The 25420-nt window shown below is 38.5% G+C and overlaps 2 protein-coding genes across 3 annotated transcripts in view; one reads left to right on the top strand and one right to left on the bottom strand.

Moving 5' to 3' along the window:
- The window catches only part of LOC110049443 (uncharacterized), a 90091-nt gene that overhangs the window by 59955 nt on the left and 4716 nt on the right, over positions 1–25420 (bottom strand). The window contains exons 6-10 of one of the 2 annotated variants that reach the window (XR_016210013.1): positions 25126–25154; positions 24282–24336; positions 23655–23683; positions 20886–20979; positions 6300–18810 (exon numbers count right to left, since the gene is read on the bottom strand). Coding sequence is in view for 1 of the 2 variants with exons in the window: in XM_089298758.1 (XP_089154884.1) it covers positions 24282–24336; positions 25126–25154 (84 nt within the window). In the remaining variant the exon portion in view is untranslated. The remainder of the gene's footprint in view (positions 1–6299; positions 18811–20885; positions 20980–23654; positions 23684–24281; positions 24337–25125; positions 25155–25420) is intronic. The other variant, XM_089298758.1, reaches the window with a different exon arrangement.
- LOC149106062 (uncharacterized) lies at positions 12117–13135 on the top strand. Its single transcript, XM_089298747.1, has one exon. It carries the CDS (start codon positions 12120–12122, stop codon positions 12936–12938), a length of 819 nt encoding a protein of 272 aa, XP_089154873.1. The 5' UTR covers positions 12117–12119; the 3' UTR covers positions 12939–13135.

Genomic DNA, 25420 nt, shown 5'->3' with positions numbered 1-25420 from the left:
ACGCTTTCTCACTCCAATCCTCCACTTTCCTTTTGGGAACTCTACAAACTGTATTTCTAACAGTTACTCCACTTCATCATCTGTCTAAATTACTGTTTTCTTTGGCATCTTGATCCGCCCTTGTCTTCTTTTGGGAGGCATGTTATTCATGTTCACCGAGCAACAAAGGGCTTGTAACCGTTCTCGAAGTTTTTTGTCCTCGAATTTGCGATGTGTATAAACGTGATCGTACTGTACTCTTGCGCACGGCATCCGGTAGCGCTGTTATCTTTCACCAAGTAAACGAAAACGTAATACTTTTCTGAAATGATTATAACGGCTTTCCAAAGTGTCAATCCAGAATAAAACAACAAGAACAATAAGAAATACAAAGACAATTTTTATGGATTTAATTCAGGATCTAATTAGGGTCAGAAATCGAAAAGTAACACTTTCAACCAGCAGTTGTTTAAAGCAAGAATAAGGAAGTAGTTAAAATGCCGACTAGGAATCATCTTGTCCTGTAGGTGTCATGCATGTAGTGTTTCAAGTGACTTTTACATTCATCCCTGGTCCCCTGCCTTGACGCTACATAAGTTTTCTTCAGAAGGATGAAATGAAAATAAACCCTCGGATTAATGGAAACTTTTAAAATTTCTTTGATGTAATAATGTATGTCGCTTTTTTAGAAAAAAGCAAACAAACAAACAAATTACCCAATCTACGTTATAATTGCAATGGGGCTTTAATTTGCTGGGGTTTTTTTTTCGTAGAAGCTTCCAAAATGTTCGGCAGCCTTCTTAAAACGTTCGGAGCAGCCCTGTTATTTTTGGAAGTATTCGCTTAATTTCGGACAACTTCGGAGATTTTCGTTTATCTTTGAAAGCCTTCACTTTCAATTCCTCGATTTGGGAGTTGCCCATTATCGGGGTTTTATCAGGAAATATTCTAAGCGCTGACGAACCATGCTCTATTTCAACATGTACTAGTCAGTGAGTTTTTTTTATTGTTGAGATATCATACTTGTTGTTTTTATTCGAGTATTTTTAATGTTACGGGTGGTTCCGTGTGTGACCACGCACCGTTTACAAGGCTCTTCATGATTGGCCAAACGAAACAATAGGTATACAACACAAACAATGTCCCTAGCCCTAAAAACAAAAGAGTTGCAGATTAACAAGAACGAATCAAACTAGAAGTATTAAAGAGGTGCAGGTCAACTTTGTTACGTAGCTGCTTCGTGGTGTTCCGGGAGTTTTCTGGCGTGTCAGTGGGAGAGATTCCGGCGTGTTCCAAGATGCTCTGCCGGGTTTGTTCCAGATTTTACAGGCGATCGAAGTGTGGCGCCTTCTCGCCGAGACTACCTACAATCGCCAAGATCTTTAATTCATCAGTTAATTCCAGCAGCGGCCATCTCTCCCCACCCCCCCACCCCCCTCCCCCTCGGGCAATAGCCGTTATCTGCTCATATCCTAATCACGGCATAGTGCATTTGAAATTTTATTTGTGCCCGGGGGCCTGGCATTTGCCTCCACTCGGGAAATAGAATTGAATTACTGTCATAACTGAAAAAAAATAAGAAGCCAAAAGCGTTAGCAAAACCGCGCGCTGAACAGAATTGTTGTTTGAAACTTGCAGCTGTATAGACGCACTCGTCAGTTACGGTAACATTTATAGTCACATGACGGTCAATTTAACAAAAAGGCACCCCTGACCTCTATAAACACTACTTTTATTCCTTTTATACCGTATTCCGATTGGTCGATTAATCCTAAATCAGTGGAATGAAGAAAAGTGAAATTGAGAGTAAACCTGTGAAATTGGTAATGATTGAAAGATGCAGCTCAGACAAAATGGCGGACAAAATAGCCGACAAAAATTAGAAAAAAAATAAATAGCAAAGCAAAATACAAAGCTCTCAGTACTAAACTAGTTACTGCGAAGTGTAATGACCACAAAACACAAAAGCCGTCAGGACAAAAACATAAATGCGTTTTTGGCCAACGTAAGATGTGATGCAGGACATTCTCAGCTCAGATCTACAATGGGGGACAAAACTCTAAGGACGATTAACACGATATGCCTTAATTTCTCCCCCTTTCTCCCTCGCCCCCAAGCAATGTTGTAGTTTGTGCAGCCCTGTACACTTTCGCCTGTCCTGAAAGTGTTTCTTCATCCCAACACTGTTTGGAGGGGGAGGGGAGGGCCATTCTCGGTATCCACGTGGTTAGAGAAACTATGCTACATTTGATTGTTTGATAAGTTAAGGATGTGGAAGCAAGGTTTTCCATAACTGTTCCAAGGATTTTTGTCCTCCATTGTGGATTGACCGCTGAAGGATTCAATGTATAACCGTTGGCCCATTGTGCTAGCATACTTTTTGGCATAATTCGAGTATCCGACCATAATTTTCAAATATGCTTTACTCTAGCATAATTATATACGACAGACTTAAACACTTATTTTAATTTTTTAGTGTGTTTGCTACACGTTCACAATAAGTGTTGTTTATTTACTTTTTCAGTAGATCTAGGAATTTTCACTTGCCTAGTTACCATTAAAAACTAATTAAGAAAAACACAACCAATAAAAATTTAATATTCTAAAAACGCGCTAAAAGTTGTAATCATTTGTTTCTGAAATATCTTTACGCAGTTATATACGCGGAAACATTTTTCTGATTTTGTGAGCATAAGTTCGTATGCTAAGAGCATGGTTTGTGAACTTTGGCATAATTTTGGCATAATTCAACTAAATTGGGAACAATGCTAACAGCAGTTATAGACAATTTTAGGAGCACAATGACACAAGACCTAATGTTAGGGTAAACAGTGGGTAAAACATTTGCCCCTCCAGGGGCATTTAACCAACTTATTTGTTCCCACCCCGAGAACTTGCCTTTTACACCCTGAAAATCACAACTTCGGAATACACCTGAAAACAGCCTTTGCGGGTGACGCATTCGACTACAAACTGTAGTTCCGAGCATAAATATCTCACTACGCTCATTAAACAATTACGACGCATGCACATACCTCTTCTTCCCGCCCCCTCCCCTCCTCCCGACCACCCATGCTCGACACAGCGCATTCTCGTCCCCAGAGGCCGCGCTCCTTTTGGTCAGCACCAAGAATCGCGACCTCCGGCCGAGTCCAACACCGGAAGTCCGCGATTCACGGACTTTCCGTCACTCTGTGCATGCTCAGAGTCAAGTCTGACAAATCTGATTGGTTCCAGTCTCATTCTATTGTGTTTGCAAAGCCAATCAGAACCGGAATCTTACTAGACCTATCCAGAGATCGTGATTCTTGGTGCTGATCAAAAGGAGCGCGGCCTCTGGGGGCGAGAATGGACACAGCGGCAATCTAACTCGTACCTCGAGTCTTCGTTCTGAAGTGCGCAAGCCTGGGGAAACGGGTGATTCCGTTGCCGGATCCATTTTGTTTGCTTTTAGAAGCAATGAAAATGAGCGCAAGTAGAACATCACGTGTTTTTCAGCTAGGCATGCGCAATTCAGCCGATATTCTCGGAATGCGTCGTTCGGTTCCCGACCGCTGGCCAAGGGGAACAAGACACGCAATTCCAACGTGTTTAAACCTTAGTAGTGTCTAGTGCTTTTATGCTCTCAATTTAGACCATCACGCGAAGTATGTTTTGAAACCTTTTACGATTTACGGAGCTCAGAAAGGAGTACGTTAATGAGAGTTCAGAAGATATAAACAAAGGTATGTAACTTTCTTTTCTTTCTTCTTTCATTGACATCGTAGGCTTCACAAGCTTTCATCTGGAACAGTTAAAATCTTGGGGGAGACAGTCAGTAAATATTCGACTTCTCGTGTTCTTATCATTTCGTCTGGTGATTTGAATGCATGCTTTCTTCGCTGTTTACACTGTGTAAATCATTTTAAAGCATGTGAAGGTCAACCATCACGCCACAAAAGCCAATTTCGCCGAAATAGTTTTCTAATCTATGTTTCTTCCTCGAATTTTAAGCTGTGGCGCAAAAGTTGGCCCACATACAAGCACGATAACCTCTATATATGCGATATTAAAATGCACTCTCTATTGCGGAGCACCGGAAAACCAGTGTATAATACAATGCATGGCTTTCTTTGTCTTCCCTAAATTAAAGTCTGGTTTCCATTTGATCGCTGCGATCATTTCCATCGTTTGGTCAGCAATCGTGGCGATCGTTGTGACAACTATCGATCGCCGCTGAGAATGATCTCCATCAGTTCTATATCAACGATTGAGCGATCAGTAGAATCATATGAACATCACTCATTGCGATCATGTGAATACCACACTCCAGCTGCGAGATTGTATGAAAAAACAAACCAGAATGTGGCGGTATCGTTGTTTGATCCAGGTCCTCGCGAGGGGTTGCCCTCGGTGTAAAAGCTTTTCTTTTATCAATTCCCTGAAGCGATCGTAGGGATCATATGGAATCTAGTACGGTAAGGTTTGCTCAACTTTTAGAGCGATTGCAGCGATCGCAACAGTCATATAGAAACCAACCTTAGCCAGCTTTCACAATCGTAGTTAGCCCAACAGCGAATCTCCTGGTTGTCGTCTTGTCTACTGATTAAAAGTAGAAATTCTCTACACCCTCTCATCTCCTAGGGGTGTGAAGAGCCTTCTTACGTTCATGCCAGTTGCAATAAATAATAGATAATAGAAAGTCAGTTTTCCTTCAACTTTCGAAATTTCAAATTTCGAGGTCACTTTACCTTTCACTTTGAACATGACGTTTGTGACGATGAACATTTTTGCCAAACTATCTGGAGCTCGTAGGTTCTCGCAATCTGTGCGCTTGTGACGTCTACAGTACATAGACTTCTTTTGCGAGGTTATACTTGTTCGGAGCCAAAGAGAATGGTTTTGTCTACTCTGTATCATAGCCTGTGACAGAAAGATTGGTGTGTACGTATTATTGTTTGCATGGCATTTTGTGAATTCGGAAGAACAAACATTCATTTTACCAAACCATTTAAAATTCAAATTTCATTCGGTAAAAAGATATTTGTTCGGAGTTTGAAATGCCAATGGGTGGCAATGTCGCACGGTATCTATGTCAAGGGCTCTTCTGTATCTTTTTAGTTAGGTTCTACTGGGGAAATGCGATTTCCATTTGCAGCTAGCCGATTTTTGCAACTCTCGTTGTTTTATATTTGCAATTACTGATTGTAGAGGTCATGCCCGCCTAGGTCAGCGAGCGTCAAGTGATTGCAAAGAATGGTTTCTTTTATCAACCGAACCTGATAAGTTGTCCCAGTAGGTGTATTTTAAAATAAGAACGCCGAGGAGTAAATCTTGCTTAACTTGGTTCATCAAATACAGCTTCGCTAGCTTTAATTAGATGTAAAATGAGAGATCGGGAATATGGAACTAGATGAATAGACAGATAAGAAGCGAGAACAAGGGATATTGGTTTTAGATTTAGTGGCTAGGACATTAAAATATCTATCATATTAACATTGCAGGCTATTTCGTTAAATCACTTATGTGCCATCCAAATTTCATCAGTGCCACTGTGCATTTGAAAAAGTTATTATAATTACGTTGGCTTTGATTTGCAGCTCAATTTGATCTCTAACCGTGCTCTCTCGGGCTTGGCCTTCCACAAGAGTGACCACAAACAATGCGGCATGGAGTAGTAATATTTTAAAGGTCGTGGCAACAATAATTATTGTCTTAATAGTTTAGCGTCCATAAACTTTCTAAAACTTTCAAAATTAGTGCTGTGCCTGAACTATTCTCCCTATTGGTCAATTTCAGACTTGCGTCATTTCCGTTTAATTCTTCTTATCCTATCACATCACAGGTTTGAGAAGCGGGAAAACCCCTCCAAGGGCATGTTCAAGCATGTCCTTACAAGCCTGTTTTCAGCATATATTTTGGATTAAAATCCTAGTTAACTTACCAAATTGTCCTCAAACTTAGCTTGTAGTATGTAAAGTGTGCGATTTTAGCGCGTTTCTACTGAGCGCACTAGCTATTTCCCTGCATAAAGGCATTTTCACGGTGTCTCTGATGGTTTGCCGGAAAGCCCGTCTCTAGTTGTATCTTGTCGAGAAATTCGCGCACGACCTGACGGTCTAGAAGTGCCAACAAAGCAACAACAGCATAATTTCGATCGAATTTAATACAAAATGAAGACTGTTCATTACTTACAGTACACACGATGTCTTCGGACTTGGCATGGTCCTCGCAGATATCTGAGCAGGAAAAAATAACCAAAGAAAACAATAGTAAAGAAGTTATTTCACGTTCAAACGGGGTACTTTTTAGAGGTGTTAATTTATTCCTGAAATACGTACCATAAACTTGCAGATGAACTAAATTCCTCTGAACATCAGTGCACTTTCAGTTACTGGAATAAGTTGTATCTAGAAGATGAATTCTCGAAGCAAAACAAAGCGAGTTATGATATAATTATATAATGCACAACGTTCTAGCTACCAACCTTAATCTCACTGGATCTGCGATTATCAGCGGAGCTAGAAGCGTCGTAAACGCGAGTTACGAAGAATTCTCCAGTTTTGTGTCCTGTCTGGGTACGTCACCGGACTTGTTTCGTTTCTTGCTATATTTGTTTCTTTCTATAACGTTCACATTGCAGTAGGGAAGTCCGGACTCGAGAGAGCGGCTGCGGAAATCTAGCCCAGCTGCAGTGACGTTTCACTTTTTATTGTTCACGGGAGAGCCCCCAAGCGTCTTTCAAGGGTAAATTCCCGTATGATAGACTGATAACAAATGACTTATTTTAATGACTTAAAGAGCGAGATAACAAGTTTTGGTATGAGTCTCTTCACTGATCCCATCCTTCTCGAGGTTTTCTCTACTGTTTGGAAAAAAAAAAGTCAACTAAAACTATGTTTCAAGGCTGTAATAGTATGCAGCTATGTAAAGTTGGTTTATTATGACCACACACCAAGAGCGGAAATACACACTCTGCGTATCTGTCGGCTAGCTACTGCAATGCACAGCTCGACCCAGGTGTTTAATTCTTCCAGCTCTTACCAGTTCCCACCACTCGGCTCAAATCACGTCCAACTCCACGGTCAGATCCATAAAGTGATGACGCTCATAATAGAGGGGGACATGGAGGGTTCTGAACACCGCAACACCGCAAAAAAAAAAAAAAAAAAATTAACGAACACCGCATCACCGCAAGAAAAGTCAACGAGACACCGTCACCCGGCCGCGACACGTATTTTTAGCGCCATGATTCGAGTCTACACTTTAAATAATACCTTTATACCTCAACAATTTTCCACAAAATAAGCACATCACAACGCTTTTCATTGCGCATATGTCGATACTGCTGATGCCTGTAAATCCGTTTTCTTGCTCTTGTGAAGAAACCTTGCGCGAAGCTAGGAAGCGGACGAAGAAAAAAGAGAGGAGCCTCGAGAGATGGCCTTTACCCCGAGATCCCTCTCTTCTTCTACTTCGCTCACTTTTCTAGGTGTCTAAACCCACTGACTGAAACCCTATCTGGACTGAAAGTATTGCTTTCTAGAGCTAGCTGCGTTTGTGTTCGATATCGATAATCGTTTGAAAAAATAGAAGGTGAAGAAAGTCGCAGGACCTTGGAGCGGGTATAGACCGGTATCAGAATGACCTCTAGACGAAGCCGAATAGCAAAAGGAAAAAAATTGTAAACGCGTGTAAGTTACAAAGCTTCCTTAGCTTAGAAAGCCTTCTTTCTACCCTGCCGACACGACATCTGAATATATTTTGTGGCCGGTAGTTTTCGCCGCCTATTCCTTTTTTCGTAGGAAAAAGCTGCGCAGTCAATAATACATTATATTCGGCCTTGGCGTTTCTAGAATTTCCAGGATTGTTTCTGTCCTCGCTCCTCCACGTGTCTACCAAACACTGAGCTCCGGGTGGCAGAGGTCGAGTTACTTGACAAGTTACTTATAAATGGAAACAGGTTCGGATTGGCAGCCGAAGCATATTGAAGATTGCCTGGAAAGTGATGGTCTGTATTTTGTTACAAATTATTAACCTCAATGGTACGTGTTTGTCACAAATTAGCTTCGATTAACGAAGTTTACATGCTAGATTTAGGTCAAATTTAGGTTTGAGAAAGGTAAAGCAAAACACCCCAGCACCGCAAACAATTTCATTTCACCGAACACCGCAGCGTGAAAAACACAAACATCGCACACCGTAGGGTTTGAGATCACTGCAACACCGCAAGTTGAAATTTTATTCACCGCATCACCGCATTGAAAAAACATCAGCACCGCAACACCGCAAATCCCCATGTCCCCTTCATAATAGACAAAACCGAAACAGGTTGAAGCTGTTATGACCAGGAATATGGTAAGCTTGCTTTAGCTACGCTAAACGTCCATATCCTCGCTCGGGTTTCTACAGCATGGAGAAACTAGGAGTCTTTTTTCTCCTCTTAGATTCAAAAACACAACGTGAGGACCCCCGGCCCGGTGTTCAAACGGAGTCGAGTCCAGCGCGCTAACCACTGATTCGTCCACCGCTTCTCCCCGGTTGCAATAGTCTTTCACAGATCTTCTACTTCTCTTGGTAGGTCTGGTAAAAACGGTGCGATGCACTGCCACCTGAATAGAAAAGCATGCTGGGAATCATGGTAGTTAATTAGCAAATCGGATTAACAAATCCGATTTTGTTAATCACTCGTATGATTACAGACCGAATTGGACTCCACTCAGTGCTATTACCATTATAAATCGCGATAGGCTGATGAAATACGTACGTATGCGTTCGTTCGACACAAGTTTACGAGAAAAACAAGGCCTGCTGCCAGTTTTGCTGTCCTAGACAGGCGCGAACGAAATCCCGCCAGAATTACCCGTAATAGTTCAATACAGTACGGTATGAAAAGCCGATGATTGCTAATAAAAATCGAGGTTTTTCATATAATTTCTTTTGCATCAGAAGTGTTTCACTGCAAGTCTTTTCTTGAGTTTGACCTCTAATCAAAATCAAAACTAAATGGCACAGAACTCACTTCTTGGGGTCGGTAAGATGGATAAAAAAGCTCGGGGCGGGAACTCCCACATGAAAAGGTCGGGAATGCTCGTCGGAAAGGATGTAGCTTGGCTAGAAGACGCTCAGTTAATTTTTCTAATTTTCCATACATTTGTCTGTATTTTTTTCCCGCGAACCGCGTCTAGACGTCCGTCTACCCAGCCAAATTAATTTTACAGACAAATAGACAAATGTATGGAAAATCAGAAAAATTAACTGAGCGTCTTCTAGCTAAGCTACACCCTCCAAACTTGGTGAATACAATCTTCTACCTAATATTTTAACGTTGTGATTTACAAATTGTGTAAAATTTAATTTTGGATAAAGTTATTTGCCATCGGATTCCCATACATACACTGTAATTTCTGACCGCTTTGCCTACCCGTCAAGATGGCGTCGAAAACCGTGATAAGGCCTATGGCTCAGCAAAAACTACGGTACCACTTGATGCACATCCCTCGAGTTTTGTTTCTGAACGAAACAAGATTCTACATGTGCTGTTTGCATGATAATTTTGCCAGTGGAGTAAATTTGTGTGGAGAGAATTTTCGTGTCGACGTATTTTTGGGGATCGTGGGGAAAAAAAAAACGCAAAATTCGAACAAAATAGGAAACGTAAAAATTTCGTGCCACACGGTATTTCTTATTCTTCTCTGATTTTGTTGTTGTTGTTGTTGTTGTTGTTTTTCCATGTCTTTTTCTCCATCTTTCCTGACCAAAACAAACGCTTGATTGGCCAAACAAACCTTTGGCGGGCTGCGATTGGACCGTGCCGGTGGTCTCCCTTGGGAAGGTTTTCATTTCGTAGCCTAGTGTCTTCCCCGGGCGTCTTCCCCGCGCGTCTTCCCCGGGTGTCTTCCCCGGGTGTCATCGTGTTGTAGTTGCGAACACGTCTTTGGGCGAAGGAAGTTCAACAAAGCAAAATTTAGGTAAGTGAGGTTGTGGAGAAGAGAACTAAACTTACGTCAAACGACATTGCGTTCAGGATAGAAAGTCCGAAAACCAAACTTGAAGTACCTTGCCGGGGACATGCATGGTCGTGTTGAAAGTCCACCAGTTTGTTTCGCGCTATGATATGTTTTCCGCCTCAAGTAACAAGATGCCGCTAAAAGGAACAACAAAAGTTGAACAAATTAAAACCTACGCCACAATTTTTCAGTAACTCGGCTAATCTGCAGTTCGGAAAGACGTCTCCAGCGAAAGCGCTGATTTCGTGTGATATCAATGTGATTGAAGTCGCACTCTAATAAAGTTAAAATGGCGACGATGCTTGGCCGTTTTCAATCTGTAAGCTTACTGGCAGCGATGTTTAGCGAGTACAGAACTCAGGTTCACCTTGGTTCGCATGTGTTGGAAAGCTTTGATTAACGGTCCGTGTAAAACGCAGACTGCGAACTAATGAACGGATGAGAAACGGATGTTCCAGCCATTCAAACGATTTCAAATACCGCTCGAACGGCCAGGAAAAAATTTCTAACAGATGCTGTAAAGGTTCGAACGGCACTGGAAAAATTCCGAGCGGATGATGCCAGCCGTTTGAACGGCACAGGAAAATTTTTAAACGGATGACGCGAGCCGTTGGAACAGCTAATGAAAAATTTCGAACGGATGACGCCAGCCATTCGAACGGGTAACGAAAAATTTCGAACGGGTGATGCCAGCCATTCGAATGGCTGACGAAAAATTTCAAACGGATGATGCCAGCCGTTCAAACGGGTAACGAAAAGTTTCGAACGGGTGACGCCAGGCGTTCGAACTGCTAAAGAAACATTTGGAACATATGATTCCAGGCATTCGAACGGTCGAAGAAAAGGGTTTGCATTGAACGAATGGTTATAAATGGCTCAGCAGTTTGTTTCGCGCTATGATATGTTTTCCAACTCAACTAACAAGATACCGCTAAAAGGAACAACAAGAGCTGAACAAATTTTTCAGTAACTGGGCTAATCTGCAGTTCCGAAAGACGTCTCCAACGAAAGCGCTGATTTCGTGTAATTTCAATGTGATTGAAGTCGCACTCTAATAAAATTAAAATGGCGACGATGCTTGGCTGTTTTCAATCTGTAAGCTTACTGGCAGCGATGTTTAGCGAGTACAGAACTCAGGTTCACCTTCGTTCACATGTGTTGGAAAGCTTTGACTAACGGTCCGTGTAAAACGCAGACTGCGAACTGCAGACTACGGACCGGGAATAAAATGCAGACTGCAGACAGTAGACATTTTAAAACTGAATTGTGCCACCAATTCCATCATTGAGAGCTAACCATAAACAGGATAACCGAAGCGTTGTTCAAGAGTACAGACTTTCACTACGATTATCCTGAATAACCCTGTTTAGACGGTTATGAGCACTTGGTAATATGGAAATAACATCATAACTGAAGTCGGCGTTTTACACTTGCTGTTTAAATGACGACCATGCGCAGTTGCATGTCGTTTATATAACGACAAGCTTACTTTTACAGTTCTTCAGAGTGACAGCTCAACGAATGCTCCGAAGTGGCCCAATCATAACCATACTCCCAAAATGGCTGGAAGTCGAGCCTACATCGAGGGCAGATTTTAGAATCATTCTAGTGTGGAAGCAATGCATGGGTGACATATTTTCAAAACTGCATGCAGACTGCCCTTGCCAAGTGGCTTGATGAAAAACTGAAGCCACTGTCAGTTAATCGTTACGCGATTTCTGATACGTTCGCTTTTGCAGAAGAGATTCAAAACCTAAAAGTTGACGAAAACGACATTTTGGTATCCTATGATGTCACGTCTTTGTTTACTAATGTACCACTTAAGGAAACTATCGAAATGATCGCCAAAAAAGCGTTTGTAAACAACTGGTTTAACGAAACACACAAGTTAAACATCACTCAGCCTGACCTGATTCAACTTCTAGAAGTAGCAACTAAGAACCAATTGTTCCAGTTCAATGGCAAGCTTTATGAACAGACTGACGGAGTGGCAATGGGCTCACCTTTGGGACCCCTTATGGCAAACGCTTTTCTCTGCTCCATCGAAGAGAAATTAGAACATGACAACAAGCTCCCAGAGTTTTATAGGTGGTACGTCGATGACACGCTTGCCACAATACTTAACAACTGTCACCCATCCATAATTTCACAATGGAACTAGCTTCTGACAACAAGCTACCATTTATTGGTATGGAAATACTTAAGAAAGGTCAGAAACTGGAAACCAGTGTTTACCGGAAGCCAACAAATACTGGCCTACTACTCCATCACCAAAGCCATGTGGACAAAAGGTACAAGAAATCACTCATTAAAACCATGTCAAACCGTCCTTTTCACCTGTCATCCACATGGGAGTCTTTCGTGACTGAATGTGATCGCCTGAAGCTGATGTTTACGAACCTCAAGTACCCTGAAAGCCTAATTAACTCCATCATTTCTCACTTTGTCACCTCAATGATGACCAAAGATCCTCCCATGTCACCTCAACTACCCGTCAACAAAGATACTGTTCACCGAGTGGTATTGCCATTTAAAGATCAAACGTCGGCCGATGCAGTGAAAAAACAACTATCTGATCTGAGCAAGAAAATCGATCACACTCTTCAACCAGTATTCAAGAGTCGCAAAATCTGTGAAGATCTCAAGATGCGTGAACCAAAACCACCTCTAATTAATCAACAATGCGTAGTGTGCAATTACCAATGTGATCTGTGCGATGCAGAGTATGTTGGGTATACCAGCCAGCATTTACACCAACGTATTGATGAACACAGGTTCTCCGCAATCGGAAAGCATTTAAAGAATGTTCATGGCCTTTATAACCTCGACGACCTTGCCAATAATTTTTCCTTCCTAAAGAAATGCAATGGAAAACTGGATTGTTTGATTTACGAAATGCTGTTTATTAGAAAGAAGAAATCTAGCCTGAACACGCAATCAGATTCCATCTGCGCGAAACTATTTGTTTAAACAAATATGTTAATGAACAATCACACCTCTCACCGCATATATAACACTGTTGAACTGTTATTTTCTTGTCACTTGATAATGATGTCATGACGACATCAAAATGTTGCATAAAATTTCTATCGCTCATTTTTATTTTGAAATAGACTGCAGATTGGATACAAAATGCAGACTGAGAATAAACACTTTTTTCCTCTAAATGTGATTATGTCCCATCCTATTACTAAAAGTATCAAGGTTGTATTCCCTCTAAAATAGAATTTCAAGCCTTCACTTCAAGTCTTCACTTCGTGTTCAATGTTTGAAAGTGCCCATGCTAATTTCAATCTTTTCTAACTAAAACAACATTCAAGCTATGGCAGTCAAACTTTGTGACTTTTCCTAAATGTCATTCAGGGAACATTGTTTAGTCATGCCACTTAACAGTTCTATGGCAACCAGGTTCTAAAAGGATGTTTTGACCGAATTTGGTGTTTCTATAGCTTATTTTTTCTGTTATAATTTGAATTTGGATTTATGACAATTTTATTGCAAATTCTTTACAGCTCTGATATCCTTGAATTGTCAATCTCTTCAGACTTATTTGAACAATTTTTGAAATTCAACATAGCAGATTCAAGATGGCAGACATTTTGAAATGGGTCACATCATTTTGGTGTTCTGTGACCTGGGCTTTTTAAAGGTAAAGGGCTTTGCCTCATGGACTCTTGACCCGTGGCCCTTGAGGGTGAAGGGTCTAATTGTTTTAGTATCACCCAACTACTCAGACAGAAAAGGCAATAATAAAGTTAGCAAATGCAAGTTGAAGAAATCTTTATTTGGGAATAAAACGAAAGAAAGCGTCACGCTTGATTGTGCCAATTTCGCTACTCGAGGACTATTACTACTAGTCCTCTAGTGGCGGAGCCAATTAAAATGCAGGATTTGCATTAGTCCACTAGTTGGGTGATACTAAATAGATTTAGCCAAGCCTCCTGATTGCAATAATTAATCATAAAGAAAAAAGAGGATTTGTTTTTCTTGGATCAGAAACTCAAAAGTGATCAATTGTGAGTATCTAATGTCTCATGCGAAACGTCACTAACGGATATCCGTTGAATGGTCAAAATGAACGGCTGGTGAAGGGCTAATGAACGGATCAGAAATGGATGTTCCAGCCATTCAAACGATTTCAAATACTGTTCGAACGGCCAGGAAAAAATTTCTAACAGATACTGTAAAGGTTCGAACGGCACTGGAAAAATTCCGAACAGATGATGCTAGCCGTTTGAACGGCACAGGAAAATTTTTAAATGGATGACGTGAGCCATTGGAACAGCTAATGAAAAATTTTGAATGGATGACGCCAGCCATTCGAATGGCTAATGAAAAATTTTGAACGGGTGATGCCAGCCATTCGAATGGCTGACGAAAAATTTCAAACGGATGATGCCAGCTGTTCAAACAGGTAAGGAAAAGTTTCAAACAGGTGACACCAGGCGTTCGAACTGCTAAAGAAACATTTGGAACATATGATTCCAGGCATTCGAACGATCGAAGAAAAGGGTTTCTATTGAACGAATGGTTATAAATGGCCCAGCAGCTAAATGCGGGAGATCTTGATGTTTTGATAAAGGATGGGTTTTTGCTCCCGTTTCATAGGTCTATAGCTGCAATTCTTATTACACACTAATTTTCTTCATTTCTGCTCTCAAAACTTGACAAAACTTAGAAATGGACACCAAAAGCTTTTAACAGAATAGAACCAGCAATAACTGTTTTCCATCATAGACCCAAATCTGTCTCTTCACAAAATTAATGTGCGGAAATTTGCACGCCAATCGTTGACCCATTGTGCGTGACCTGTAATGCAAGTTTTGCTATAGAGATCAAGTGCACTTTGACAGAACTCAATAGAAAACAATAACATTGTCTTGTTTCAACATCTCTCCTTAGAGTGGGTGTTTAAATCAGAAAGGTTGAATGTTTCTTTTAAACGAACATACCCATTCGGGCGGCTGTATAAGGTTCCTTCTGAACAGATTTTCCCAGCCGTTCAAAAACCTGAATCCCATCAGATATCATTGACCGATCGAATGGCTGATTAGTTTTAAGTAAATGGATGGCTGCAGCTGTTCAAACAGCTGAATACTATTTTCCCTAACAGGTGACATTAGCTGTTTGAACCACCACAGTTTCTTTCAAACGGACATCATCAGCTGTTCAAATGGCTGCATTTTTTTTTTTTTTTTTTGAACAAATAACTATTTTTTCGAACAGATGACCATTGTTTTGGAATGTATGAAGATTTTATTAGAATGGATGACGATTTTTTTCGAACGGCTAACCTCAGCCATTCGAACGGATTAAGATTTTCTTCGAATGGATAACCTCAGCCGGATACTCGGACTCGGATATTTCTCCTTAACTTACTCTGCACCAAGTTCTTGTTTTTTTACCTAAAGAAGCTCAAAAACGGACTTTCTGTATTTTTAAATTGTTGTTAATTTTTGTAAATTAAGTACTAAGTTTTTGTTATAAATAGTTTTTTAATTAAGTTTCTGGCGGGTCCCCACCAGCCTTTAGGTTGCCTCAAACCAACCTGCCTCAACAAAAAGTATATGTATGTATGTATATGTATGTAAATATTTAAAGTCTGCTATCTTGGATTTCAAAATTTTTCAGGAACGTCAAAAAATATCCAAAGTAGGTTTGAATAGATTAGAGAAATGACTAACAAGTCAAAAACTTCAGTTTTTCTTTTAATTTTTAACTTTTTAGTCTTGTTAATGGCATCTTGCAATTATTATAATTTCTTTTTTAATTTCTTTTTTAATTTGTTATCATCAGTATCTCAATAACATACATTTTATCACAGTAAGCTCACATTTTGACACAAAAACAAGACACATACCCAAGGTTTTGCCTGGCACATCAACAAATACAATCACAGTGGGGGATCTAGGGCAGGGGCTCAGGGGTCCCAGGCCCCACTTATTTTGGGTTAAAAAAAGCCACCCCCCTCCCCCTAGGAGCTCAAGGTCTGAATCCACCACTGAATCATACTATTCATACTATGCTATGGTTAATGCCATGTATGTCTTAAACCAGGAGACCTCTCTGGAGGAAATGAAGACTGATTTTGTATTGTAAATTTCATTGCAGTTCACCTGTTTTTGTGACTTTGTGGAAATGCATGGCAACCATTGCCCGACAACACAAGGTTTACAAGATCGTGCAATAAGGATCAGAATGTTTAAACCATCATTTTATGGTAATTAAGTAAAGGTAAGTTTATGCAATACTTGGTTGAGGACAATCATTTAGGTCATGACTGTATGTTCATAATCAAATATTCTAGAATTCAAATAGTTATTTATTAGTACCAGTAATAAATAATGATATTACTGAAGTTGACTGAAATAAATGAGAATTTTCTAGCAGCTAAATGAATTTAATTTATGTTATCCCTAATTGTCAAATCAATTTTTTTTAATACATGTAATTATTGCATTTTTAGCTTTCTGATTCCATCACACAGTGTGACTAACAACAAATAGTCCAGAGTCTACCTTTTGTTTAGTTTACACATAATTCATAAAAAATGGACATGTGATGTGTGGAAAATTTTGTCCTTTGTTCGCAATAGAGGTACATGTAATATCAATTCTTACACAATGTGGCTAAAATCATTATAGTGGAATACTACTCTGTATAAAAGACCTTGATAAATGAGCTATAGAGTGTTGTTGAGTATACGTGATGTAGATGGTCGAGTGAGAAGTGATATGGTGAGAAGTGTAGAGCAAAACAATGCATACAGTATACAGTGTAGACTTGTCTCAGTGTCCAGTACTGTGTGGACATTGAAGTAAAGTGTAGACTATATAAATGTACATACATGTACACATGTATGACTGAGTAGAGAATGTAAATTAAAGTGCACTGTTATGTATGGTGTGTAGGGTAGAGATGACGAGCATGATCTCACTACTTCGTTTGTACATGTATTTGTCACACTTCTGAAAGAATGCCAGCGTTGTTTGAAGTGCTTATGTGAAGGAGAAAAAAGTCAATTGCTCCTTATTTGAAAGGCTTTTCAAAAAATAGGAATCATCATAGCGTTTTCCCTTTCGAAATATCTCCTTTCATTTTGGAGATTTATGTCTTTGTAATTATGCAAATGAGGAGAGTGATGAAGTCATAAATCATTCCACTAAAATATATAACACTGAATCAAAAATACATGTATCTCTAGAAATACATGTGTCAGAGTAGTGTTCTTTAAACTTGGCACTCCCAACAATCTAATGAGGAGAGTTAAGGTAACAGTATACCCCAAATGACTCTCATTCGTTGGCGCTGCTTTACGAACGGACATTTGACGCAAATCCCAGTAAAGAATATATTTTCTAAAGGCTTAAGAATTGTAAATTACGAAGTATATTTATTGAAACGAAAAAAAAATTAAGGTTTCTGAATAACTGTACCGCCCTATTTCCCAAAGTACAGAGGTTCGCTAATCAAGTTTGTTTCTGGTCAGATTTGAGTGAGAAGACGTGATCAACCTTGGATGTCTTCTTGACACCTTTCTTTAGAAATGGTGTTTGGAAATTTTGATTACTTGTCTAGTTTGTTTTTGACACGCAGTTAAACTTTAAGAGTTGATAAAACATGCATTTGCTTCACTAAAATAGTCATAAGTTTTGAAAGAAGTAAACACTAAAAGTTGCCCACCACCGTTTATTTGCCTGATTGTCAGGCAAAATTCTCTCCAGATTTCACTCCAAAAAAAGTGTTAAAAACTCTCTGGAAATGAACTCAAGAGGTGTGCTTCATTCTCTGAAATTTTTTTTCGAGATACAAAGGAAGATATAATTTGGGGCATTTTTCCAATGTAATGAGATAATTACACAAAACGTGTGAAAATAATAACGCGTTGATTGATAAAGTGAAGGCTCATTTTACTAATTAACAATAGAGCTCATATCAATTACGCACAGTTTTGAGAATTATCTGATGAAAGCAATAAAGCACTTTTTCTGTGTTTACATAACCTCATCTAAACACTAGGAGGGCTGGGAGAATTTCTGAAAGTTATGCAAACCCTCAAATATGTCTTGGGTTTGCATAACTGTGTTGAGTTCTCTTAACCCTCCTTGTATTTAGATGGAGCTTTGTAAACATGGAAAAAGTGCTCTATTGCTTAAATACTGATACCTTAAGGCAATATGGGCACACTGTGTGTTCCAAACAGGACCCCAAGTCCCACTTTAAAGGGTTGCAAATGGGAATATTTGGTTTTTGACAGAAAGAGAGTGGAGCCAAGAGTGTTGCCATGGCAACAGCACAATGGTGTCATGTTGTTGCTTTTGTGATGTACATTTCTGGAGGACTACCCAGCAATTAGATAATATGTTTTTTTTCAAGGTGATTACAATGTATGTGCAATTTGATTGTTGATTTCACCATTTCTTGTCCTTGTTTGTTTTTAAGTCGGTCTTGTGCCTTTCACTCTATCTTATTCCTATTATTAAACTTCAATATTCGCAGGATAATGTAATCAATCTTTCTTTTATTATTTGTGTATAGTTATAAAATAATACATTTTATGTTTCAATGAACTGTACATGATTGTATATACCTACGCAAATGTCAACTAAACTAAAAACTTAATGTGTGACAAAAAATTTCTCGGTGTAATCTGTTGAACTATTTTTACTTTTTGTCCAAGTAGATGGACATTAAATCAAGAAATGTACAGTTACATTCATTAACGTATGGAGTTTGACATATCTTTTTCATTGAAAACAAATTAAAATTTACAAAAAAGTCAACTTGACTTGTTGGTCACATGCAGTGCCCTCATTTTCACTGTTTATAGTGCCTCTCCTCCCTAAATATGTAAAGAAACTCAACCTTAGATGAAAGATACAACACTAATGTTTTGGAACTCTCTCACTGTTTCAGCAATCTGTTTATAATTTAAATAATTATAATATATTTTATACTAGTAGGATCAGAAGCAAAGTTAACAGAAAGGCCTCAGACTTCTTAAGGGTGTTAGCAGTAAACAATGTTTGACAATGTGCAATGTTTGCGCTGCATATTTTTGCTGAAGCAGATGCAGTGTAGAGCATCAGTGGTTGACAAAATGAAAATTGAGCCTGCAATGATTTCATTCATGGAGAAAACACATCATCCAAGATGGTGGACAAAAATGATGATTTTGTCACCAAAGAAAGCTGCAAATCTTTCTCTAATTTCTAAAAGTTCAAAATGGGAACTCACGAATGACAAAATTTAAGATCTTTTTTTTTTTTTTTTTCTGGTAGAGTCAAACTAAACTCATCCTACAGACTACTTTTCGGTGTTTTGGTTGTCCTTACAAATTATTAGCCGTCTCAGACAACCGAACAACTGCGAATATGGATCCCTGGTAATGCAAACAAATTTTGTCAAATTATGCTCTTTGAAATTTTGAAAAGCCTCCAATGTCTGTCAAGCCAAAAATGGGTAGAAATTTAACATTTGGTTCAAGCAAAATTTTGGAGTGGCAGAAATTCATGCAAGCAAAATTTTGCAGTCATATGGCAGTATCAAAACAAAAATTTTAAGAAAAGAAAATTTGAAACAAGAAAAATTCGAAGATATGAGAGAAAGCATTCATACATGTATTTACCACATCTTTTTACCCAGAAAGAGGGTGGAGCATATACATGTATTCTGAACTGAGGCAAACAATGTTTGTAATAAGTGTTTCATTCATTCAGTGGGTAAGAGCATAACATACAAGTTGCAATTTGAAAACAGTTTTGTATTGTTTGGAATTAGATGTTGCTTTAGGGAGGGGGAGGGCCAGGTTGTTATTGATTACTAGGGGAAAATTGCATGTGGTATTTGATTGACCAGAAACAAGGGAAAATCTGGCTAGCCATCTTGACTGGCAGCCATGACTAAGGCCGTTATTTCAGCCGTGCAAAAACAAGTTGTACTTAATGCGATTGGTCAGTTACATGTTGTTAGTGTTAACTCATCCATTTTCAAGTTTCAGTTTTGGTTTTGTTGAGGTCATGATTAAGTTGGCATCTCATGAGTGCCATAAATGAACAATGCTTGTTGAAAAGCACCAATGAAAATGCAACTAACAGAATTGACTGAGACACTACTCACAGGTACACTAACTTAGAACAAACACTACTTGGTCAACTTCAACAACATCCACCACAGCTAGCACCTTACAAATGGCTCATTAATCATCTCAACAAAAAAAGAGAAACACACTGACTTACAAAATAGAACTGACACTGTCTAGTGCAGGTAATTAATGACTAGCAGTGGATAGATTGAAAATGAAAGTGCACGAGCAACTTCCCGATTGCTGGTTACAACTTGATGATGACCTTTGTTTTGGTGTCAAACATCATTTACCAACCCAGGGGTTTCATTAACATTGTCGGCAGGAGGGCAACTGGTTTTCACAGGTGGACAAAACTATTAGAACTCAACTTTTTTTTGTAATAAAAACTTTCTGTTAGATGGTCAAACCAGGCGGGCAAAATTGTCCTCACAGCTGGTCAATTTGCCCACTGCTTGTCCCTTAATGAAACCCATGCCAACCACAGACCTTTTTAATGGCTTCTTCACACTATGGATGACAATGTAGTTGGAGAGGATGAAAGAAAACCATATACCATGTACGTGTATTTCAATTTGAACTACATGTACATGTAGACTTACAACAAGCCTGAGGTTTTTGATGATCTCCCCTCTTCCTGATATCAATGTTGGATAATATGGTGTGACCTGAGTTTTTTGCTTCAACCTCAATGTTTAATATAGTAGGGGAGTGGATTAGAGGAGGAGAAAAAAGGCCACCTTTTCCAATACATTTGTCTCAGGTTATAAATGAACTACATAAAAAAAACAAACATTTAAAAAAATCAGCAAGTAACTTGATCTTGTACTTACCACTTCATTTGTTAAAATGACCATCCCTGGCCATTCCTGGACATCTTGCAGAGCAGGCACGGGTTGATTTTGGGCCATATTTTGCGCTAAAATTCTGTAAAATGAAATGAACATGAAATGAACATTCACAGTCGATAGTTTGGTTTCTCCATTATTTTTTAAATTTCAGTACTTTATAGTTACATGTAGATTCAATTTGCATGTTATAAACAATTAGTGGATGAGGTTTTTGTGATAGCCAGAATAGTCAAGGTTGAGGTAGGGGTTATCAGCCGAAGCCGAAGGCTGAGGCTGATAACCCTTACCAAGACCTTGATTATTCTGGATATCACAAAAACCAAATCTAATAATAATTATTGTTTTATTCTACATTGACCGAAAAAAAAAATGGAAGTCATGTTTTTGCTTCTTCACTAACGGCAAGCAACACAAAGCACGTAAACTTGACATGATTACCCTTAGAAACCATGCACCGTGGTCATACATGACATGATTACCCATGACCTTGAGTATCCTCGACATGATTATTGTATAATCTGCGGAGATGACGTCACAGGCACTGATTTTGAAAATTCACTGTACGCTTTTGGCCAATCAGAAAAGAGATAGTGAGTTCAATGTATAATAATTATAGTTACAAGTCAGATGTTTTGTGACGTATCACTCCACTTACATCTGTTTCAAACTGAACTGCATTTCGTTGCTTTTGGTTTCTTGGAAGCAACTTTGATGACCACTATTGATCATTTGTTAAAAGGGACAGTTGCAGTTTGGTACAGTGTATGAACAGCTTTTGGTTTGCATCATTCTTGATACAGGTCTCATTAAGCTCTTTAAATGAAGTTTGTGATAAACATTTTGTATATATACATGTGTGTATGTTAGCTGGAGTTATTTTGTCTTTCGTAGTCTGGTGTCATCAAATCAGACTTGGATTTTAAAGCTGGTATTCTCGTGCTAACATGGATAAGAAAGAGAATAAACTAGATCGATGTTTCTTATAGAAGGCTGTTTTAAAGTCAAAAGTCGGGCTGAATTGTCAGTTTTTAACATCCAAATGTTATGAGAAATTTGTTACTTGTACTAATGTCACTGATTCTTGTGTTATGTTCATATGAGCAGTATATTCATGCATTTATAAGCTCAGTGTGATCTAAGCATAATTAAATGTTATCAGTAGAGGCCTCTTAAGGGCCCATTAACCGATCTTTTCGAGCCGTTGCTAAGGAAAATTTAGTCTCATATAACCTCATCATTTTTAGTTAGTTCAGAGTTATTTCATGTGTTTCAACTTTTTTATGAATAGTAACACTAGTGATGACGTCATCAGGCCACGCCCATGGTCATGTGACTAATACAGAATAAATGCAAAGGCTCCCGGCAAATTACTTTCTCGGGATTTTTTTCATTGATTTAATATCTTTATTTAAATTTAATTTAAATCCTTATTACACTATGCATCGATTTTGTTTCATTTCTAAAAGGTCAGATTTTGAGAGCATTTCAAAATATTGAAAAATTTGTAATTTTCTGAAAAAAGCATAATTTCAAAAAAGGACTGCATGGCTATGTTGCCAACGTTGGCTTTAATTGAAATTCATCGAAAAAGGCTTGATTTAATGAAAAACTGTGTTTCCTTTAGCATTTAAAGAAACCGGAAGTGCGCTCGATATATATTGGAAGTTACCCTATCAGCGTGTGCGCAATTTACACTACCAGTGCACTTCGGTAAGATCAAACAAAGCCACACGGAGTTAGTTTTTCTCTTTCTATTGCTTTTGTTTTTCTGTCTTTCTCTTATTTTGTCTTTGCTTGTACATTTTTTACTTTGCATTTTGCAAAACACAAAGCAAAACATCAAAAATGTATGCGAATTTGCAAGTTTTTGAGCTGTTTTTGTTTTCTGTGCTCAGGCTGACGTAAGTGACCAGGAGTGAAATTTCACCTCCTTAGCAAAGCGCGAGAGTGCGCACGTGAATCGGTTAATGGGCCCTTAATCAAGGGAGAGTACTCAATGCATTGCCAAAGGCACAATAATGTTAAGGGGGTCCTTCTTATAACTACAAATTGGTCATGAATTTGTTGCTGTAAGGAAGTTTTCTAACCATTGTTTTTGAAAACCAGATCTCCTAAGGATAAGCTTTTTGTGCAGGTTGTTCCATTGAAGAGTCCTGCAAAAGTTTCAAATCATGGCCATACATGTATTTGACCAGTCACATGACCAGAATAGAAAAAAACCCTAACGCTTTAAAGACATCTTAATCCAAAAATTTAAATCAGTGTCAATGGATTAAGAATGTCCAGGTGCTTAAAGCTGTGCACCATAAACGTTATGAGGTAATAAACACTGGTATTAACAGACTTTCTTCAGTAGCTTTCCTTTTACATGTAAACAATAATTCCATACATATGATTTCAAAGAAGGCTGAGTTATTTCTTATTCATAAGAAAAATCAGAACTATTCCTCTTTTCTTCCAAGTTTTAGGGATTTAAAATTCTAATGCGTGGTTTGGGATTAACACTAGTTATGCACCCGAATTCATCTTTTTGCAAAGCAAACATTCCCTTGTATAAGATTCACCATTAATTAGCACTGCAAAATGCTCCAAAACAACTTTCCTCGAAATGTCGCCATTAGCAATCCCTGTAGTTAAGGAGGACCACCCGCCCCTTAATAATACAAGTACAAAGCAATGTGTCCCAACATCTATATGTTTACAGTCATGTATTTTTTTCATTTGTTGATTGCTGGTAGTTGTTACATGTACCTTATCATTTCAGATTCTTGATCACTGATCTGTTGGATAATGAAAAATTGCACATGATCAAGATCCCTTCAAAAATACTTGCTGACCAGTTTTCTCAACAATTACATGTAGTATAGGTAATTGCGTGAATGCAAGTACAGTTAAGGATTTACACTACAAGTGATATTTGAAAATTCTCTCAAAATGAAGAATGAAGTTATTGTCTCAGTCATGATAAGTCAAGCAACTGTAAATGACATTCATTTTGTCTTCTCTGGAACTGAATAGACTGTTTTTGTATTCTCGGTATTGGACTGCAACTGAGGCGAATGCAGGGAGTCTTTTCAAATGCAAATGACATTAATTTCTTTTTAATGATATCCCCCGCATGAGCCTCCATTGCAAGCTAGTTCCGGTCCAATACCGAGAATATGAATATGGTCTATTACCTTATTCTTTCCAAAATAATGTTCCTGCAAAAAAAAAACTTGTTTTGGAAAACGACATACAAATCATCACCATTTCGAAGATGACCTCCAGCCATAGTACACCAATGGCTTAAAAGGTACAATAGCTCAGCCAATCAGATTGTGGCATTTGCAGCATGCTAGTAGTAGAATTTTACCAATCTGCATTATTTTTTCTTACCTCTAGGTCTAATATAGGATCCTGTAAGAAGAAGATCGGTGTTGTCACCATATCTCTGGAATTGAAGCAAATCAGATGTAAGTACATGTACATTTATCTTAAGGGGGTCCTTCTTAACTAAAAATTGGCCATGAATTTGTTGCTGTAAGGAAGTTTTCTAACCATTTTTTTTGAAAACCAGACCTCCTAAGGATAAGCTTTTTGCACAGGTTTGTCCCACTGTAGAGTCCTGCCAAAGTTTCTAATCACGGCCATATTTGACCAGTCACATGACCAGAATAGAAAAAAAAAAAACCCTAACATTTTTAAAGGCATCTAAATCCAAAAATTTAAATCAGTGTCAATAGATTAAGAATGTCCAGGTGCTTAATGCTATGCATCATAAAAGTTATGAAGTAATAAACACTGGTATTAACAGACTTTGTACAGTAGCTTTCCTTTTACATGTAAACAACAATTCCATACATACAATTAAAAAGAAGGCTGAGTTATTTCTGATTCATAAGAAAAATCAGAACTATTCCTCTTTTCTTCCAAGTTTGAGGGATTTAAAATGCTAATGCACGGTTTGGGATTAACACTAGTTACGCACTTGAAATCATCTTTTTGCAAAGTAAACATTCCCTTGTATAAAATTCACTATTAATTAGCACTGCAAAATGCTCCAAAACAACTTTCCTTTAAATATCGCCATTAGCAATCCCTTAGCAACTGTTCTAAATCTGTAGTTAAGGAGGACCCCCCCCCTTAATAACACATGTACAAAGCAATGTGTCCCAACATCTATATGTTTACAGTCATGTATTTTTTTCATTTGTTGATTGCTGGTAGTTGTTACATGTACCTTATCATTTCAGATTCTTGATCACTGATCTGTTGGATAATAAAAAATTGCACATGATCAAGATCCCTTCAAAAATACTTGCTGACCAGTTTTCTCAACAATTACATGTAGTATAGGTAATTGCGTGAATGCAAGTACAGTTAAGGATTTACACTGCAAGTGATATCTGAAAATTCTCTCAAAATTCTCTCAAGAATGAAGTTATTTTCTCAGTCGTGATAAGTCAAGGAACTGTAAGTGACATTCATTTTGTCTTCTCTGGAACTGAATGGACCGTTTTTGTATTCTTGGTATT

The sequence above is a fragment of the Orbicella faveolata genome, unplaced genomic scaffold (genome assembly GCF_042242905.1).
Source record: "Orbicella faveolata isolate gen_17 unplaced genomic scaffold, um_ofav_v1 contig_3, whole genome shotgun sequence".
In the NCBI taxonomy this organism is placed as follows: domain Eukaryota; kingdom Metazoa; phylum Cnidaria; class Anthozoa; order Scleractinia; family Merulinidae; genus Orbicella; species Orbicella faveolata.
This window is presented reverse-complemented; position numbering and strand designations above follow the sequence as displayed.

Excerpts from the sequence above, each read along its gene's own strand:
- LOC149106062 (XM_089298747.1), top strand. The coding sequence starts at position 12,120 with ATGGAACTAGCTTCTGACAACAAGCTACCATTTATTGGTATGGAAATA.